Below are 19,904 nucleotides of genomic sequence, written 5' to 3'. Positions count from 1 at the left end.
TGAAGTTCAAAAAGAAGGACGACCAAAGTGCAGATGCTTCAGTCCTTCTTAGAAGGGGGAACAAAAATATTCATAGGAGGGGATACAGAAACAAAGTTTGGAGTAGAGACTGCCCCGCCCAGGGATGCAGCCCATATACATACAGCCACCAAACCCAGACAATATTGCTGATGCCAAGAAGTGCATGCAGACAGAAGCCTGATATAGCTGTCTACTGAGAGGCTCTGTAAGAGCATAACAAATACAGAGGCAGATGCCTGCAGCCAACCACTGAACTGAGAACGGGGTCCCCATTGGAGGAGTTAGAGAAAGGATTGAAGGAGCTGAAGGGGTTTGCAACCCCATAAGAACAACAATACCAAACAACCAGAGGTCCCAGGAACTAAACCACCATCCAAAGAGTACACATGGACAGACCCATGACTCCAGCTGCATATGTAGCAGAGGATGGCCTTGTGGAGCATCAATGGGAGGGGAGGTTCTTGGTCCTGTGAAGGCTCAATGTCAGTGTAGGGGCGGAGAGGCAGGAAAGGGTAGGTGGGGGAATACCCTCATAGAAGCAGGGGAAGGGGCTAGGGGATAGGGGTTTATGGATAGGAAACTGGAAAAGAGGATAACATTTGAAGTGTAAATAAAAAAATAAAAAAAATAAAGCTTCCAGAGGTCTCAAATATCTTTTATATTATAATTTTAAGTATTTAATCCCCTATATAAATAGTAATTGTTACCAAGCATACTACCATCAGTAACAGGCCTTGGGTGTTAGGAACTTGGTTGAGAAGCACTACCCATTGACTCATCTCACCCCACAGGTTCCATGGGGTAAACTTGGTGGTCATTATCTTGTCCATGGGTTCAAAGCTAGGGGCTGAATTTGGATTAAAACCTAAGCCAGATCTACAGCTCTCACTGCTACCTATTAGCTATCAACACTGTTTCATGTCAAAAGAAGATAAAATTAATTTCAATAGCACTAAGAACATGCCTCTAACTTTTTTTTAACATGAGAATGACTTTCAGATGATACTTGGCACCAAATAATGACAGGCAACAAGTTCTTGAGTTCTATCATGTAGGAACTTTGAGCCACACTGGATGCAACCCAAGCCAAGTTTCCTAGTGCTCCCTCCCTCTCTGCAGGCAGAACTGCTGTTTTAAGGCTAGTGGCCACTGCATACGTTACTAAGAACTCCTTCTGTTTGTTCATAGACAAAGCCTTCAAGGAGATGTAAGGGACAACTATTTCGTCTCTTCCTCTAAGAATTGACTCAAATGGTGCTTGAGCGGAAGACCGAGGAAATAACATAAATTCGCTATGTCTCTAAGAAATATGAAGCTAGAAGATGCTATCTTTGGATATGTTCTGAGTCTGCACAAAGGCTAGATTTGCTGTTCGGAGAACAGAACTCCAGCTGTGTTGAGACTTCCTGTCCCAGGAGGACATCAGTAGCACCCTCACAACAGACACTTCCTTCGACCCATTTTTGTAGTGGTTTTTGTGGCTTTCTGGCCAGATGTCACATACAAAGGCCATGAGGACATTCAACAGCTGATCCCTTTCCTGCCATTAGTAGGTCTGGACATGGCCATCTTCTGGGTCTCTTTCTTCAATTCAGGACAGCAGACTCCTTAGGGAGGCCACGTCTCTGTAGCTTTAGTCTCTGCAGGTGGTATGGACTACTCACTTTCAGCCTAGACTGCTTCTTTGGCCTGCCTCAGACTCTGGTTCTTGCACTGGGAGTATCAGACAGCCTACGAGAGCTGGTGGACCTCAGCAACTAACTGGCCATGGGTGCCAGGAAAACTCCCTGAATCCAAGCAATCGTGTCATCTGACCCGCTGCCTTGGCCTGTACTTGCCTTTAAAACGTTTTTGGTGATTTACTTGTTTCAAGTAATAGCCACAAATGAGAAAAAATTTCCAGTATATGGGGCTGTGTCATGGTTTGTATTTATAAAATGGTGACCAACATACAGGCTTCTGATCCAGTCAGAGCAGCCCCAGAAAGACATGCCCAAGCCTTGGATAGGCAGGGAACTCTCTCTCGCCTCACAAAACCCAAGCTCTCAACCACCAATACCCTTCCTAAAGAGATCTGAAGGGCACCTCCAGTCTGAGCTGCCTGGGTTCACTTTTGTTTTTTTTTTTAAATGACACCAGCAGTCTGTTTCAAACGTTCTCTCTGACCTTGAATTTCAGGTCAGAGGATTTACCTGGTTTGCCTCAGGAGGTTTGTCTTTGGATTCATTTCAAGAGAACCAAAAATATCTAGGAGGTGCAAAGCATGACGGTAGGCACTGGCTCTACAGCGATGAGGGAAACCAGGATGTGTATCTTCTGTAATGAGGATGTAAACAATGACTGTTTTCATGGACGGTGTGGTCATATGGGTATGTACGGGAATGTCCTAAGAATACGAGTAAGAAGAACGCAGGAGATCTGTCCAATCCAGAGAACTTACAGAGCAGAAGCCAGGTCTAGCTGGAAAGGACTATTTTTTTTCCAAGAAGCAAGGCCATTTCAAGTTCAGGAAAGAGAGCAGGCCGAGGCACAGACAGGCTGAGTTCAGGCTCGTGTGTAAAGGGGCAAGTGAGTTCTGAGTTAGAACACGAGGTTGGAGTGAGTGAGTCACACCAGCAACCCCCTGCCTGCTGCCTAGAGCACGGAAGACCTACACTCGTTTATTTTCCTGTTGGACTAGAAAACCTTAGCTCTGAATGGCTTGAATCCTTACGCTTCCTAGCCACAGGAACTTACCCATTAGCATACACTGAGGTCCTGGGGTAGGTAGAGGGCTCTCACCTACAGACAGTCTATTAGGGAGTGGAGAGGCAGCTCAGTGGTTACAGCACTTGCTGCTCTTCCAGGCCAGGGTTCTGTTTCCAGCACCAGGGTGGCTCACACTCACCAGCAACTCCAGCTCCGAGGGATTCTATGACCCTCACAGGTACACACATGTCACACACACACACACACACACACACACACACACACACACACACACACACACACACAAATTAAAAAAAATACATTAAAGTCCTTAAAAAATAGGAGACTGCATTAAAAATCCAGAGAATCAGCTTTTAAACACATTTTTGAAAATTGACCTTCACAGAGAGAAGAGAGATTGTTTTCAGTAAGCAAGAGATGACAGAGATATCAGAAGCACACTCTGAGGACAGAGGCACAGGCGAAAACACGGAGAGGACTCCATTAAGAAAACACAGCCCTGCTCCAGTGCAGATGTGGCCCTGCAGACCCACTTGCTCACCTCCCTGGATTCCTAAACAGGCCCCTTGGAGTCAGAGTATATTTGCTACCTGGAACTGAAATACACATTGGTTCCAGGGCATTTTCTGCTTCTTATTACACCAATGACTGTTTCTTATGGGCTGGCTGTGGGTGAGTAGGGATGAGAGCGGTTGGGAATGAACAAGAAAGCAAGGTGACTGAGAAACACCCCCGAAATGGAGATTGGCAGAGCACTTTCTGCAGTCTGGGGCAGTGACTGGGAGAGTTAAGCATTAAAGCTGTTTATGTAACTACACATTCTCGTCATAAAGAGGGCCTTGTGAAGTCTGCCAGTCTGTCCTTCAAGTCACTGTCAGTTCTAATAAGCACCTGGCCAACGAAAACTGAGACCAGACTGGGAGTTTACAAGGAACTGACCAAACCAGTTGGGTGATCTTATTACTACGTATTACATTCTTGGGGAGGGCATACAATTTAACACCGACAAGACTTGTGCTGGTGCTTGTGTGCTGTCTTATCTAATCTGAAAAACCCAACGAGAGGCACTGCCTCAGATGAGTACATCGGGTGCTGGGATTAAATCACTCGATGCCGATTGTCAAATAGTAACTGTAGCACCTCTTCCCGAGACCCGATGCCTGATATCTGTCACATAGCTGCTGCTTTTCCTTTCTGCAGACACATCCCTCAGTCAGGTCCTCAGGCCTAAGCTCAGACACTAAATTCTTTGCTCCTCCAACTTGAATGTGCTCAGGTTAGTTCTTGACTTGGCTGACAATACATTTTCTCTCTATAACAGTTCCCCTCAAGAGTATGGGCACCCACTCTATTTAGAAGACAACCCAGGTTCACTGTTAGCATTCAATAATTTTTACTGTTCCTCATAGCTGTTTCCCCTCCTCCTCCTCTTCTCCCCACCCCGGTGTGTGTGCATTTGTGCAAGCCACAGGTCAACTTTGGGTGGCCTCTTTCTGGCCTGAAGCATGATGGTTGGGCTAAACGGGTTGCCTACCAAGCCCTAGAGACTCTTGTCTCCTCGCCTCTCGTTCTGGGATAAGAGGCACATGCCACCACACCTGGCCTTTTACGTGGTGGTTTCTGTGGACAGGTATCGGGTCCTCATGCTTGCATGACAAACACTTTAGTGACTGAGTCACTCCCCCAGCCCCGGGTTCCCATTTCCAATCGTTTTACTTAATATACTCTTTCTTGGTCATACTTTCAGCCTTGATCCTACCAAAGCCCTGTCAGTAAGTCCAGACAGAAACTGAAACATCCTCTCTCCTTCACCTGCCAAATTTGCATTTCATTTCAGTTTCTGAAAGGTGCCGTCTTCCAAACTGAGTGCCCACGAGGAGTGCTTACAGCTTCTCTGGATTAAGCACCTGCCCTTTCCTAGCCCCTCTGCCCCAGCACAGCATGTACCAACATGACCTCGTACACTGTCTCTATTTCTGTGGTTGCTCAAGCTCTGTCCTGTGGCTTGCATGCCCCAAACGCTCTTCTCCTTCCTGTACAGCTCCCCAGCGTAAGTGGTTCACAAACACCAAGTTCACAGTTTGACTTTAGTACAGTGCTGAGAAGACAGGTGTTTAATAAGACAGCCTGAGTGGGAATGAACTACGCTCCATCTGTCTAAGCAGGACAAGGTAAAAAACAAACAAACAAACAAACAAACAAACAAAAAAACCCACCCCATTACAGTACAGTGCAGTTTCCATGTTTTCACAAGAAAGCTGCTCCCTGGAATGAAAACTGCAAGTATATAAAATATTAAAGTATATTCATAATTCACCAGTGTTATAGTACTGTCAGCCAAGACCTACATTTCTGAAAGGAAAATAAAGAATATTACTCAAAGTATTTATTATAGAGTGTGAAAGATTAAATACATGCTAAATTCACTAGGCTTCCTGACTGATCAGTTTACATAACCCAGAAGGTTGAAAATCTTGGAATCTGAGACTAGAACAACACTGACTTATTTCCATTCAAATTATCTACAAGGGGAAAAAAATGACATTTGCAAACCTGTCTTTCCAAAGTCAGATTTTAGAGCAACTGAAGGAAATGAAATAGGTGCTACAGTCCAGCCCGTTATAGCTACTCAATGACCTATGTCTGTCCCTTTCTTGTCCCTCAAACAGTATCACCTTAGCTGGCTAGGTCTAAGTGGATCTGAATCCACGTGGCCTGCCGTATGCCAGGCTCACAAATCATGCTGGTGTTACATAAACCATCACAACTGCATGGCTTAGTCACAAGGTCAGCAGGCAAGCCAGCCTGCGTAGCACAGAGCGCTCCAGGAGTGCACTCAAACAGCTGCTCAGAAGCGTATGCTTTTGGTGCTCGAGAGATGGCTCTGTACTAAAGAGCACTGGCTGACGTTTCCAGAGGACCTGGGTTTGATTCTAAGTACCCACATGGCAGCTCTCAACTGTCTGGCCTCTTGGGGCACCAGGACATACATGATACATGGACATAAAAACACAGAAATGCATACAGGTGAAATAACCACACACATAAAAAAGAATAAAAATACTTAAAAAAAATGTGCATGCTTTCCTGGGAGCGGAAGGGAGTCTGCACCTGAGTCACTCTGTACTATACTGAGTGCCCATGTCGGCCTCTGTGCTATGCGCTGGGTCCGTGCCCCAGACTGACAAAGCCCGAGTAAGCTGTGGGTTATGGCCTCCTCCATTGCTGGCATCTCAGATTCTGGAGGGTTTCAGAGGCACAGCCATCTTCTGCCCAATGACTGAGGTTGGCGGTTGCCCTTGTGCTTGCCCAGAGGCCTCTGCCACAATGGCTGGCACAGCTGCTCTCTATGGCTAGACTGTGTGTGTGGTCCACAGGCCCCATCCCCCAGGTTAGATTACAGCAGCACTAGGAGCAGCTGCCTGTGCAGAAAGGAGAGGAAGTCCAGGGTGGGGAGACATTTTTATAGCTTCAGAGGCAGCAACTTTGAAGAAGAGACATTCTCCAGGAGACACTAAGAGAGGTTATATTAAATACCTACCACTACATTTGTTGGGCCAAGTTATCTTCCTAGATGCTCAAGGAAGTAAGACCAAGCTTTTCCTTTAGTAAGCAGTCAAGAAATCCAGGACTCTACCTTGGGGATAACTTGTGTTATAGCCAAGTCTTAGAACACAAACTGGACTAATCAGGTTTCCTCTCTGGAGCTCAGCTAGACTCGCAGCAGAAGACTGCAGTGGGAATCAGCTCCCAGTGTTCACATCTGAGCTGCCCGACCCTACTACAGCGTGCACGCCACCTGCTCACATCAAAGCCCCTCCTCCTATCTCTAGTCACAGCCCCGCCCTGAGCTGAGCTAGCACCTCAGTGTCTGTGACCCGTCCATCCAAAGGACCCAACGCTAAGGAGTCTCATCCAGAACATACATGGTGAGGCAGCACCAAGGAGGCAGAATCCTCTAGGTAAGCTATGGACAGAAGACAAACTCAGACCTATATATCCTATAGGTAAGCTATGGACTCAGACAACTCAGACCTACTCCTATATCCTCTAGGTATGGACAGAAGACAAACTCAGACAACCCAGACCTACTCCCGGCTTAAGGCAGCATTTCCGAAAGACTCCGGCTTAGGTGAGAACAACAGAGGAAAGGGTTCTAAAGCCCAAGCAAGCCTTCCCTTCTAAGCAGAATGAATTAAAAATCCACTTCCTCTATTTACTGGGTAAAATCATACCAACTATCGATGTTCCAGGTTCAAGTCATCTGGTAAAAACTTTTCACACTAGTGAGAAGACATTTCTCTTCTTTCTGTTTCATCCTTAAATGTAGACTAAAATGGTCTTTAAGGAACTTCCCAGTTCTAGAATGTGGTGGACTTCTACTCTCTGAGCAATGAAATTGTTCATCCGTCACAAAGCTGTAGCTGATTTATTTAAAAATATCTGAGGCCAGCATGCCAGGGCTGAGCGGTGCTTGGTACAGGGTGGTGAATGAAAGAGAAGAGTCACCCAGCTCTTACCTTCCAGTTTGGAAAGCAGAGGACAGATAACGTCAAGAGAAGCAAACTGAGGGGTTGGGGATTTAGCTCAGTGGTAGAGCGCTTGCCTAGCAAGCGCAAGGTCCTGGGTTCGGTCCCCAGCTCCGAAAAAAAGAAAAGAAAAAAAAAAAAAAAAGAGAGAAGCAAACTGAGGTACGGCAGAAATATGAGGGCAGCAGAGGGTAGAGGGGCAGCTACTTTGGATACAGAAGTGAGACAGATCGTTGTCTAGGTGACATCTAAGCAGAGGCCTGAAGGAAGAAAGGGAGCATCCTATTCAGAGGCCTGGGTGAAGAGTTTCAGACAAAAAGAAGTACCACTGCTCTCAGAGTTTCCTTCCGTCCTGTTCAAATGACAGCAGGGCTGGGCACCGTGGTGTAGATCTACAACATAAGCACTCAAAGGCACGAGAACTTCAAGGTCACCCTACGCTCCCCTATGAGACTCTGCTAAGATAGGCAGTGATGGTGGGAAGCAACCAAGACTCAGCCAATCAGGGCAGTGATGGTGGGAAGGCAACCAAGACTCAGCCAATCACGATGGATCGAAAAAAGATGGAACCATTTCAGTCCCATGATTCATACCAATGTGGCCCTGGCTTCTGCAGAGGTCCATTATTTGCTGAACAAAGAAACAAAAAGGTGAGTTCACAGCTGCAATGTGCCATTTGTCTGACTTGGAACTAAAGAGAAAACTTGGTGCAGATGTCTAAATTAGCATAAACTTCACAGAGATTGCTTTGGGAGACCATGTGACATCAAATCCGGAGTCGTTAAGATTCTCATCCTAGTTAAGAGGTTCTAATTTAGCCTAAAGGAAACAACTCGAAAGAAAAGGACTCAGACAAGAGCACATGAACATAAGTATTATTACTAAGGGGCTAAATTGCCAGCAAGCAAATAAATTAGGGTATGGGATCCATGAAGCAGTCAACGAAAGTCATTAGATGCTTGTGGGGAGACGAGATTAAAGTGTGAGCACAGACTGTCTCGGCGGCTCTGGTCCCTGCCCTGCGTACAGACAGATAGGTGTGCGGGACTAAAGCCTACAAGGAGACAAAGTCTGCTGAGGACGCACCATCATTCTTGCTGCTCATAAAGTAACACTCGCTCAATGAAGTTTTGTTCTGGTTCTATTGCTCTGTTCACTTATTGGGTATTTATTTATAATGCCAGGTATCTGACACGAAGGCCATATTCATCTTTATTTCATGATCTGAGTAACTGTTGCTATAAACTTTACTAACCTGTTCTTCATTTTCCTCTCCCCTCTCAAAAAAGAGGACTCGAGACACAATGCTCCCAATGGTCTGACTGTAAACCAAGTACTCATTAGGAATCTCTTCTCAGATTAGATATGAGGACAGACCAAACTCTACATCATATCACCAACACACCAACCTGATTCTCCCTCTGATCAACAATGCCAATCAGCATACCATTTAGTGGAAGGAATTTCAACACACCCTGCCATTGAACCTACTGCCTCCGTGACCATCACCACCAGCGCCATCACACAACCAGTGATCCTTCCCCATTCCTGTCATATCTCACTGCTGCTGTCCTAGGTCTTCATACCTTAACCCAGAAAACCACTCCTCTGCTCAGACAAACAATCCTTCAGTGATACCTTGGTACTATGCAAAATATCCCATCTGCAGGAAGGCATGTGTGTGGTTTGAATATGCTTGGCTCAAGGTAAATGGCACTGTTAGAAGGTGTGGTCTTGTTAGAATAGGTGTGGCCTTGATGGAGGAAGTGTCTGTGCCGTGGGCTTCAGGGCTCTTACTGCACAGGCTCTGCCCAGTGTGGAAAAGACACCCTCCTCCTGGCTGTCTGTGGAGACAGTCTCTCCTGTTGGAAGAAGTGTGTCACTATGGGGGTGGTCTGCTCATTCTCTGCCCAATGTGGAAGATAGTCCCCTCGTGGCTGCCTACAAAAGATAATCCTCTCATGACTGCCTTCAGATCAAGATGTAGAACCCTCTGCCTGCACCATGTCTGCCTACAGGCCGCCATGCTTCCTACCACAATGATGATGAACCTCTGGCTCTGTAAGCAGCCCCAGTTAAATGTCGTCCTTTATAAAAGTTATCTTGGTCATGGTGTCCCTTCACAGCAATGAAAGTTAACTAAGACAGCATAACCATTACCCTCATTTTTGGATGAAATTTAGGAAGATTAATAATTTTCCATCACGGTATGGAACAGGAATTCCCTCAGGTGGTCTGTAGTTCGTATTTGTGAACACCAGTTACTCAGCTTATATAAGATCAAGGCTCTGACTTCACTCAGCCTTAAAGACTATCTTGAACATGTCCATCTCTGTGACATCCTTACTTTTTTTAAAAGACTAATTTATTTTATGTATGTGAGTACACTGTCGCTGTCTTCAGACACACCAGAAGAGGGCATTGGAACCCATTACAGAACCACCACGTGGTTGCTGGGCATTGAACTGAGAACCTCTGGAAGAGCAGTCGGTGTCTTCTCTCCAGCTCGATATTCTTATTTCTAAATGAGACTAGCACAACTCAGTTATGAACTAGGGACTCACAACTATGGACTCACAGCTAGGTACACTGGCACAAGCCTGTAATCCAAGTACCTAAAGAGTTCAAGGTCAACCTCGGGCACACACAAAGCTCAAGGCCAGAATGGGCTACATGAGACCTTGTCTCAAACACTCCCCTCCCCCAACAGGGGGGAGATGCGGGAGATGTGGCTCTCTGGTAGAGTCCCAGATGGCATCATCAGCATGGTATTAGTAATGCGCAGCACGTGGGAGGCATAGCAAGGAGAACCAGAAGTTCAAGGTTGGCTACACAGCACACTTTAAGTCTATGCTAGCACCATGAGATCCTGTCTGGTCGGGGGAAGAAGGAAAGCCTTTGACTTCAAAGGGCAGGCTGTTTTAGCTCAAATCCCAGTTCTAACTATGGCCTTTGACAAATTACTCTCGTCTGAAATTATTTCTGTTTCTATAAGATGGGAATAATATGGTGGCATGGTGATTTGAATGAAAATGCCCCCAACAAGCTCATATGATTGAATTCTTGGTACCCATTTAATGGAACTATTTGGAAAGGATTAAAAGGTTTGGCCCTGTTAAAGTAGGTGTGGCCTTGAGGCTTTGAGGTTTTAGAAACCCACCTCAGGCCCAGTCTCTCTCTGCCTGTCGCTTGCAGATCAGATATAAGCTCTCAGCTACTATTCCAGTGCCACACCTGCCTTCCTACCTCCATGCTCCCTGCCATGATGATCATGGACTAATCCTTTGAAAGTGTAAGCCAGCCCACAATTAAATGCTTTCTATAAGTTGCCTTGGCCACAGTATCTCCTCACAGCAACAGAACAGTGAATAAGTAGGTGCCTACCTTGAAAAACTGGGATGATTAACTCAGATTAAGAATAAAATAGTGACTTATTGCCTGGCTCACCATAAACAGCCGACCTAAATGAAAATAAAACTGATCACACTGTGCCCTGGCATTCTCTGTCTTTTCTTTTTACACACCCCACAGCAATCTCTTCTCAATGTCAAGAATAATTTTGCTCCCTTGATATGGATTACAGATTGGTCCATAGTTTAAAAGAAATATTATCATTTATAACATCATGTTATCACAGAATTTACTCCTTTGAATCCTCATTACAGCACCATGAAATAGGTACCATTTTATTCTTTCTTTGTTGGTGATACAACTAAGACACAGAAAGGTTATATAACCAACCTAGGGCCATACGATAAAGGAAAGCCCCATACATCTAGTGCCAGGACTCATACTTTACCATTCAAAGTTTCATATTTGTATCTTTGAGTACCTTTGAGAAAGTGCAGCCATTTAAAATCAGGGATGGTGTCTTCTCTAGACCTAACGCAGACTCCTCCAGAGACTCCGGACACAAATATCCATGCCCTATGCTTCGTTTGCACCAGGGTCTGTCCCTTACCACTCTCTCCTTCCCTCCCACCCTCCCTCTGCCCTCCCCTCTTTCTGCTGTAATCAGGGTGGTTGTGGTACAGGCCTCCCACACTAGGCGAGGGCCATGTGCCTCAGGTTCACCCCAGCCCTTTTCATCTACTTCATTTTGAGACAGAATCAAACCTGAATTTGCAGTCCTCTTCCCACAGACTCTCTAATATCTATGACTTCAGACCTGTGTCACCAGGCCTGGCTCAACAGGGCGCTCCAGGCCAGCCACGGCTGCGTGCTGATGGTCTCAAAGCCCAAACCCACCAACCAAAACACAAAGAAAAGTACTGGTAATTTTACTGGCACTGTTAAAAAAAAAAAGCCAACCCACTAAATATCACTGAAAAGTAAGCGATAAATGGGTGGAGCGGTTTCAAAGAGTTCAAAGTACTTAAAAGAAAAAACAAAGTGGGCTTCTGATGGAGTGCTTGCCAGAGTCCACGGAACCCTGCCGGGCTTGACCCCGGCTAAGTTCAGTGACTCATGTCTATAGTTGAAAGTCATCCTCAGCTACGGAGTAAGTATAAGTCCAGCCTGGGCTACTTCAGACTATCTAAAAGTCATTCATATAAGAAGTTTTCACAAAAAAAAACCCAATACCTAAAAGGTATCAGGAAAATTATTTGTCTAACAAAATAAGAAAATTAATGTGACAGAAAAGAAGGTTAAAAATAACCCCAAAAGTGTTTTTAGCCATAAAATTGGCAACAACTGAAAAGGAATAACTTCCCTAGACTCTCAGCAAGACTGAGGTTTATAAACCAAGTACTAAGAATGGGAACAGGAATTTACCCTCGGAGGTAAGACAGGCCTGGAGCGCCCTGTTGAGCCAGGCCTGGTGACACAGGTCTGAAGTCATAGAACCGTAAGTCACTGCCATTGCCCAGGCCCTGCACAGAAGGCCCTGGTTACATCCTCAGCACCTTTCCCCTTGCAAGGAAAACTCAGAAAGGAAAAAAAGGATGAAACATAATACTAACTGAAGCACAATTTATGAGCGAAAATAGCTCTAACATCCACGGACTTGAATAAACTATACTCATTAATGGCAATGTTAAGTCTGCCACAGAAAGATGCTCACACTTAGAAAATACATAATAAAGCAGCGCACACTTACGCAATGCACATATTTGTAAAACTTCATACAAATCTACATATTATAAGGAGGACATTTAGCAAAATGAGTATTTCTCACAGATGCACACTTGGGATGATTAATTGAATGTGACCATAGAGTTATAATTAATTTCCTTTCTATTTTTCCAGTGATCATTTGACAACTTTATGCAAGAATGGTTTTCATAATCTTGGTATGGCTGCTTTTGTAACTATCACTCCGGGACACACCTTTCATGTGTGTCATTTTATAAAGTGTGTAACATGTTCCACAATGTGATAAACACATCGCTCACAGATAAAATGCTGGCTCACAGTATGTCCCACCACACCTGACCTAAAAACGTCTTTACGTATACAACTTTACATAGTATAGCTCATGTGTCACAAGGCAGGGAACACATTCTTCCACTGAAATAATCAGTATAATGATTTTCATCTCTTCTGACGAAATAAGCTTAATTTCAGGATGTAAAATGTTCTGAGCCAGATATTGCTGTGCGCCTGTAACTGTAGCATTTGGGAGGCTGAGGTAAAAGCTCGCTGAGTACTCCACCAGCCTGGAATACAAAGTGAAGAAGGCCCGTCCTAAAAAATTAACAGAAGAGTAAAAGCAACGAGTAACCCTGGAGTGGCTAACTTCTTTTCGTGGGTTATAGATGGCTAAGTGAGCAAACAAACTAATGAACTGGGCATAGCGGGAAGCCAGTGGTTTCCCCAGCGTGAGCTCAAGTTTGAATCCTGCACAGGGCACAAGATAAGGATGCTGAATTCCTCCTTTTAAGACGAGGAATGTTACACAGAAAATGTATCACAAGTCATTTTCCAAGATGAATGGCACCCCTGAAACACAGGCTGCAGAACATAACAGAGGACAGAGAAACCCGTTCTCTTCAATCCTGAGTACTCTGTGATAGATCTCTCAGAACACAACCAAACCAAGCACCAGCACGGACGGTCCCTGGATTCTGCAGCAAGACAAACTCTGAGCAAGAAGGCGATATATTTGTCAGAACGTAGTGGAGACCGTCTCTGAGTCAAGAGAAGCAGGATGCTGTGAGGCTCTTTTGCTGGGGAGTTCTCTACCTCCATAGGCCGAGCCACTTAGCATTCAGCTGCGGATGATGGGCAGACTGCAGAAAATCACTCTTTAGCCACCAGCTTCCTCAAGCCCAGGACTGTGAGATGTATGTGACAATAAAACATAGAAAAGCACACAGCTATCGGGATACACATGAAGCTAACCTTTACATCTTACCATTGCTGGCATCCCTCAACCCTAGGAAACTGTAAACTTAGCAAAAAGCTCTTCCATAACAAATTCAAAGCGAAAACCTCACTGTTAACAAAATCAAGGTCACTCCTGGGGAAGTGTCTCCAAGTGAAACTCATATATGACAACAATCATTGTAACTTAGGGCAACAGGGCCAATGGCTGTGTCAAGACTCGTAAACTGTCTAGCGTCTGAGAGACAGAGGGACGTCTTGCGTCCATTACCTTTAGGAGGGAAGTACGACTTGCTCTCCGCTTTATGAGGCCAGTCCACCACGAGAGGTCCAAACCTGCGAAAGCTGGCAGTGATCTCATCTACAAAACAAAGAAGGGATTTAGTAAAAGGGGAAACCTGCAATCATGGGAAACATAAAAGATATCTTTTCATTAAAATATGTCTTAAGGGATGCTCCCCCACCCCCCGCCTTTTGCATTTATTTTCTTTTGAGAGCTTTTCTAAAGTCTCTCAGACGTAAAACCTGCAGAGTAGAGTACCTCTGCTAGGGAGCATATTTGGTTATGAGCTAATCACGAAAAGTATGATTTTAACTCAAATTCCCTACCTTTTACTGCCAGTAAACTTAATAGGAAACTTGGAAGAAAAACTCCAGTTCTAGCTAAGGTGATCTTTATGTCAAGGAGAGCAGATTTACAAAACGGAGAATGTTACTGTATTTTTAGAAAAAAAAAAAAGGTAAAGATGCAGAAGATGTTTCAAATATAATTTCACTAAAATTATATTTGACAGAAGAGATGGCTCAGTGCATAATGGGCCTCGCCATGAAGCCTAACAACTTGAGCTCAATCCCTGGGACTCACATGGGAGCAAGAAACTCTCATAATTTGTCCTCTGCCCTCCATGGGCTGTGGCATATGCATATCACCCCAATTTAATAAATGTAAACTGAAAAGTATACACGTATGATCTCATCCACATGGAGTCCACTAGTACGGAATCTCTAGGATTGTTTTTGAAACGAGCGATTCTATTGGTAAGGAACAAGCATAGCGAAGTAGAAAGCTCTGTTTGGTGACTGAAAGGAAAGTCAACTGTCTCTCTTGTGTATCCAGACTGCCCTCTTCACTAAGTAAGATACAAAGGTTGCAGCTCAATTACTTTATCTTCTTTAGGCTGGAAGGAGAAGTTTGTGACCTTGTAATTCCTTCAGTGTAGGTTGTCATTCCCTTAGCAATGGTAAGAAATTTACCTTAATGAAAATCTAACTGACACGATATTAACACAGATATGAGGACAGAGGAAATGAAGCTCTGGCCACCTACAACTTTAATGTGGAGTCTAAAATAGCACATCCAAAGCCTATGAGAACTACAATAGTTCCTTAGCTTTATCATAGTTCAACTTCATTACACATTCAACATGTGTTTACTGATGCTGGCTTGGAGAAGAGTCAGGGTCTGCTAACACAATGCACAAAAGTCCAGCTCTTGTAAAGTTGTTAATGAATGCATATGGTACCTTCATCGATGTCAGGAGGAAGGCCTCCAACAAACACTTTTCTAGAGTAGCGTTCCACTCGTTCCCCATTTTGACATCGAGTGGGAGAACTTAAGCCAGATGATAAGGCCTGATCACCATGGCTGTCATCCAAGAAGGCGTCTTCAAAGGGAAAGAGAGAAGATCGACCTGAAACAAAGTAGCAGTTTCTATAATCAGAATGGCTTTTCTAAAGAACAATGCTGTATCAGAAGCCCATTGTACAACTGAAGCGTATAGAACACAATGTATCCTGAGGCATGGCTTTTCCAATTGAAAACTTAACTACCAAGTACTTAACTCACCAAGTACGACCAGGTTTATTTATACTCACAGTCCCCATTGCAGCTACTAAGCATATGTCCTCTAGCAAAGAGACACTCTCACCAGACCTCATGCCTAGCTGAAGAGCTGCAGGCAGGTGATGGCTGCATGGGGAGGGAAGATCGTTTTTCTTTGGGGTAGGTAAAGGACCCACACCTAATGTAGGTAGCACTACGTGGATTCTGACTTATTGAAGAGAAAAACCCACATAAAACTGGGAGGTCCATGTGTTGGGGGTCTGGAGAAGGATGGAAAGGATTAAAACAATTAAAATTGAAATTCTCAGAGAATAAATAAAAATATTATGCTAGTTAGATTATACCCAGTTGGGGTGGTGGTACATGCCTTTAATCCCAGCACTTGGGAGGCAGAGGCAGATGGAGTTTGAGCTACACACAAAGAAACCCTGTCTCATAAAACCAAACAAGGAGAATGTACCCATAAGTTATTTTTTTCCTTTCTTAGCCATTTTTGAAAGTACATAGGACAAGCAAAATAAATACTGCATCATGATCTTTATCTGCTTTTGTCAGCGACCTCAGGGTTTTAGTTGTAAAGGCTTGCCCTGATGACAGAAGGTAATTCTGTCTCTTCTAATAGCAGAGCCAAGGATAGTTTTCCTGGCATCAAAGGGACGCCAATTTGAAAATAAGCACGGGTAACAATATTGGACAGGGTATGTAAGTGAAAACACTAAATCAAGAGGTAGTAATATAGTGTGGGTGTGGCTATGACATATTAGCACTATTACTCTAGACTGCATTTTAAATCTCTTTCACACACACACACAAAATGCAGATCATGGTGGAGCATGGATTTAATACCAGTACTTTGGAACCCAGAAGCAAGAGGATCTCTGTGAGTTCAATGCCATCCTGGTCCATACAGTGAATTTCTCTTGAAGGCTATAGTGATGCCATCTCTCAGAAAAACAAACAAATGAAAAACAACAGCAACAACAGAATTCATAAAGAGTCATGTTCTCTTTTGTTTTTGTTTTTTGAGATAAGATCTTTCTGTGTAGCCCTGGCTACTGTGGAACTCATTATGTAGACCAGGCTGGTTCCAAACTCACTGAGATCTGACTGCTTCTGCCCCCTACTTGCTAGGATTAGAGGCGTGTGCTATCATGACTAGAAATCATTTTTAATTTGGCAATTATTCTCAATGTGGCTCAAATTACAAAATAATTTTTCTTGTATTGAGTCTGTGAGTTCCTGGTAAAACTTGCCACCAGTTTCTACTGTCTGAGGGGAGAGGGGGAGGAGGGAGGGGGGGGAGAGAATAGATAAGGAAAAGGAGGAGGGACGTGGGGGGAGAGAGAATCGATAAGGAAAAGGAGGGGGGAAGAGGAAGAGGAAGGGCAGCAGAAGAAGGGAGAGGAGGAAGGAGGAGAAGGGGGAAAGACGAAAGCCCATCTCTCAGATAAACCTACCCACTTTTACGGAAACAAGCACACAAAGTGCCCTCCCGTCTACTCGATCGTCTTTATTTCCCTGAAACCCAGGTTTTGTGACACTATAGCCACATTCAAGAACAATATAAATAGCCTTAGAAAAATGGCAAACATTTCTTTTGCCAAAAAGTAAAAACACTGTAATATAACCGTGTCATATTACAACCAACTCAGTGGTGTAAGCCAGGTACTGTTCCGAAGCGTGGAGTCAGTAAAGGCCAGGGGTGGGGTCAGGAGGCACTGAAGAGTTCCTATCCATTCTTTCCAGCATGGCTACTCAGACAAAGTTTGTCCTTTACAGCACAGGCTTGAACAACAGTAAACTCTCACCCTCCATGGTTGGTTGATCACAGGAAGTAGAAGAAACAGATCTGGGGTTGGAGATTTAGCTCAGTGGTAAAGCGCTTGCCTAGCTAGTGCAAGCAAGGCCCTGGGTTCGGTCCCCAGCTCCAAAAAAAAAAAAAAAAAAAAAAAAAAAAAAAAAAAAAAAAGAAAGAAAGAAACAGATCTGCAACAACTGTAGGCAAAATGAGCTTCCCACAGACATTTTCGGACAGCAGACAGTTACATCTGCCATGCAGTCTCCCTCGGATCAAATCAGCAGTTCCCCAGAGCATCCATTCCTACCTCTCAATCCCAATTCAAGAAACTGAGATGTGCAAAGACAAAGGCTGGTAGAGAAGAGGCACAAATGAAACGAAAAGAATGAAAGGTGTGCCAGGCTCCACCTTGTGAGAAAGCAAATGCTGCTTTGCAGTGAGGAAGCATTAACTTGCTCCCAGCACTATCCAGAGCGAAGGTAACAGAAGTCTCTAACATACAACACTCGGTGGGAAACACCAAGGGAAATATTTATCCCCTTTCCAAGAGCGGCAAAGGACTTCCTGACAAAGGAGTATGAGGGGACAGGCAAGTAAGTACAGGCTGGTAACTCTGAAACTGCAGGTAATGACCAAGGTCAAGCGACAGTGTGTTCCTCCTGTGGTTTGTAGGAGGGCAATTTTCAACAAAATTTTGTGGAGTGGGAGTTTGAGTAAAATAACTAAAAACCATCACATAAAATCCTGATCTTCCACTTAAATCTGCTTCTCTCTAGAATTCCTTAAATGTCAATATAAACACCACCTGAGAGAGCCTCAGTGAGTAAAATAGATACCATAAAATATGGGAACCAAGGTCAGAGCCCCAGCCTGGTGGACATGGTGGCCACCTGTAATCCTAACCTTAGGAGGCAGAGACAAGGGATCACTAGAGCAAGCTGGCCAGCTAGGAAGCTCTGGGCTCAAGTGAGAGATCCTGCCTAAATATGGGTAGTTCAAGGTGGAGAATAATCAAGGGAGACAGGTAACATCAACCTCTGACTTCCATGAACCTGCATACATGTACATATACCCATCACATGTGGGCTCTCACACTGCACAATACATATACAGCAAAAAACAAAGGCCTTTTATACACACCCAAACCAATCCAGAAATTTAGTATATAGCCTTCATAATTCATTCTCTCCCGTCCGCCCCCCATCACAAATTCATTTCTCACTAAATTCTACTGACTCAAGCTTCAAAATACTATTTTACTATAAGTCCTGTGACCACTAGTCCTAATGCCCTAATCCAAACCACTATCTCATTTCTTCACTCACAGTCTGAGTAGCTACATAAATCCCTTTTCTCACTGATTTCTACCTAGAATCCAACAATGCTTTCTTAAGAGAGAGGAAAGAAGGGAGGAGGGAGGGAGGGAGGGAGGGAGGGAGGGAGGGAAGGAGAGAAGCTGAAGTAACGATTTCCCAATATTAGTCTGAACATGTAACTGTACCCTACATTCTGGACTTCAAATCTTTCTGTGACCTTCCACTGCCTTTGGATCAAGTACAAAAACATCACTACAAACTACAAAGTCCCTGCTCACTTCTTCCCTAAAGCAGCTGCTGCTCCTTGCTCAGCAACCTCTCTAATCAGAGTCCTGTGGGTTTCCTGATTACTCTTGCCACAGGTGCCAAGGACACAGTGTTCCTGTAACCTCTAAGCAATCCTTCCTCCAATCATCACTAATTCTTTTATCTGTATGAGTGTTTTGCCTGCATGTGTGTGTGTGTACATTATACTTATGCCCTGGCTCCCACAGAGGACAGATATTGCATCAGATCCCCTGGAACTATACTTACAGATGGTTGTGAGCTACTAGGCGGACACTGGGAATCAAACCCAGGTCCTCCCAACAGCAGCGAGTGCTTTTAACTTTTGAGCAATCTCTCCAACCCCACTGTTAATCCCTAATTCTTGAGGTCTCAGCAGCAAAGTCATTTTCTTGTATGGAACTGTACTGAACCTTTAGATCAGGCGCCCTCCAATCCATGATAGCATCCTGTGCTTCTCTCTCCAAGCACGTTCCCCAGTTAACACCATAGCATTGCCTGGGTTTTATTGAGTATTATGCCTCCCCACCCCACTACATTATAGTTTCCATTAGGATATAGGTTAAATTAATCTTAACCAGTGTATCTTCTACCTTAGAGTACATTAGAGGGACCTAAAGCACGTTAAACAGGAGGCTGCACCTAAGGAAACAAGGCAGAGGGTGCAGAGTTGACCAGGGTGCTTCACCCTTCATCCCAGCCCCTGGGAGCGCGAGAAAGGAGGATCATGAGTTTAAGGCTAGCTTGGGGTACGTTAGTAAATTCCAGGCAAGCCTGGACTACAGCATAAGACTATCTCCAAAACAAACAAAAGAATATAGCATGTACAAAGACATGCATTCCTCTGAGCATATCCACTGAGTATAACACAGGAGTCTGAACATGAGAAATGTGACATCCCCTAGGATGGGGCCCCTAGGTGGGGCCTTGACTCTCACTGCTTCCACCTGCACAAGCATTGTGTCCCATATTTTGTATTAGAGAAACCAATCTTCCCCTTTTTAAATCTAATACTTCTCTTTTTTTTTTCTTTTTCTTTTTTCATTTAAAGACAGGGTCTCATATATTCTGGGCTG

At 44.3% G+C, this 19,904-nt stretch overlaps 1 protein-coding gene across 11 annotated transcripts in view; it reads right to left on the bottom strand.

Annotated features, from left to right (window-relative positions):
• The window catches only part of Cpeb3 (cytoplasmic polyadenylation element binding protein 3), a 177,132-nt gene that overhangs the window by 50,612 nt on the left and 106,616 nt on the right, over positions 1 to 19,904 (bottom strand). For all 11 annotated transcript variants that reach the window (XM_032891865.1, XM_032891856.1, XM_032891858.1 and 8 more), the window contains 2 exons: positions 15,110 to 15,277; positions 13,858 to 13,947 (listed from right to left, as the gene is read on the bottom strand). In XM_032891865.1, coding sequence (XP_032747756.1) covers positions 13,858 to 13,947; positions 15,110 to 15,277 — 258 coding nt within the window. The remainder of the gene's footprint in view (positions 1 to 13,857; positions 13,948 to 15,109; positions 15,278 to 19,904) is intronic.

Source organism: Rattus rattus, chromosome 2 (assembly GCF_011064425.1).
Source record: "Rattus rattus isolate New Zealand chromosome 2, Rrattus_CSIRO_v1, whole genome shotgun sequence".
NCBI lineage: Eukaryota > Metazoa > Chordata > Mammalia > Rodentia > Muridae > Rattus > Rattus rattus.
Note: the sequence above shows the minus strand (reverse complement) of the source record. Positions and strands in the feature narration are given on the sequence as shown.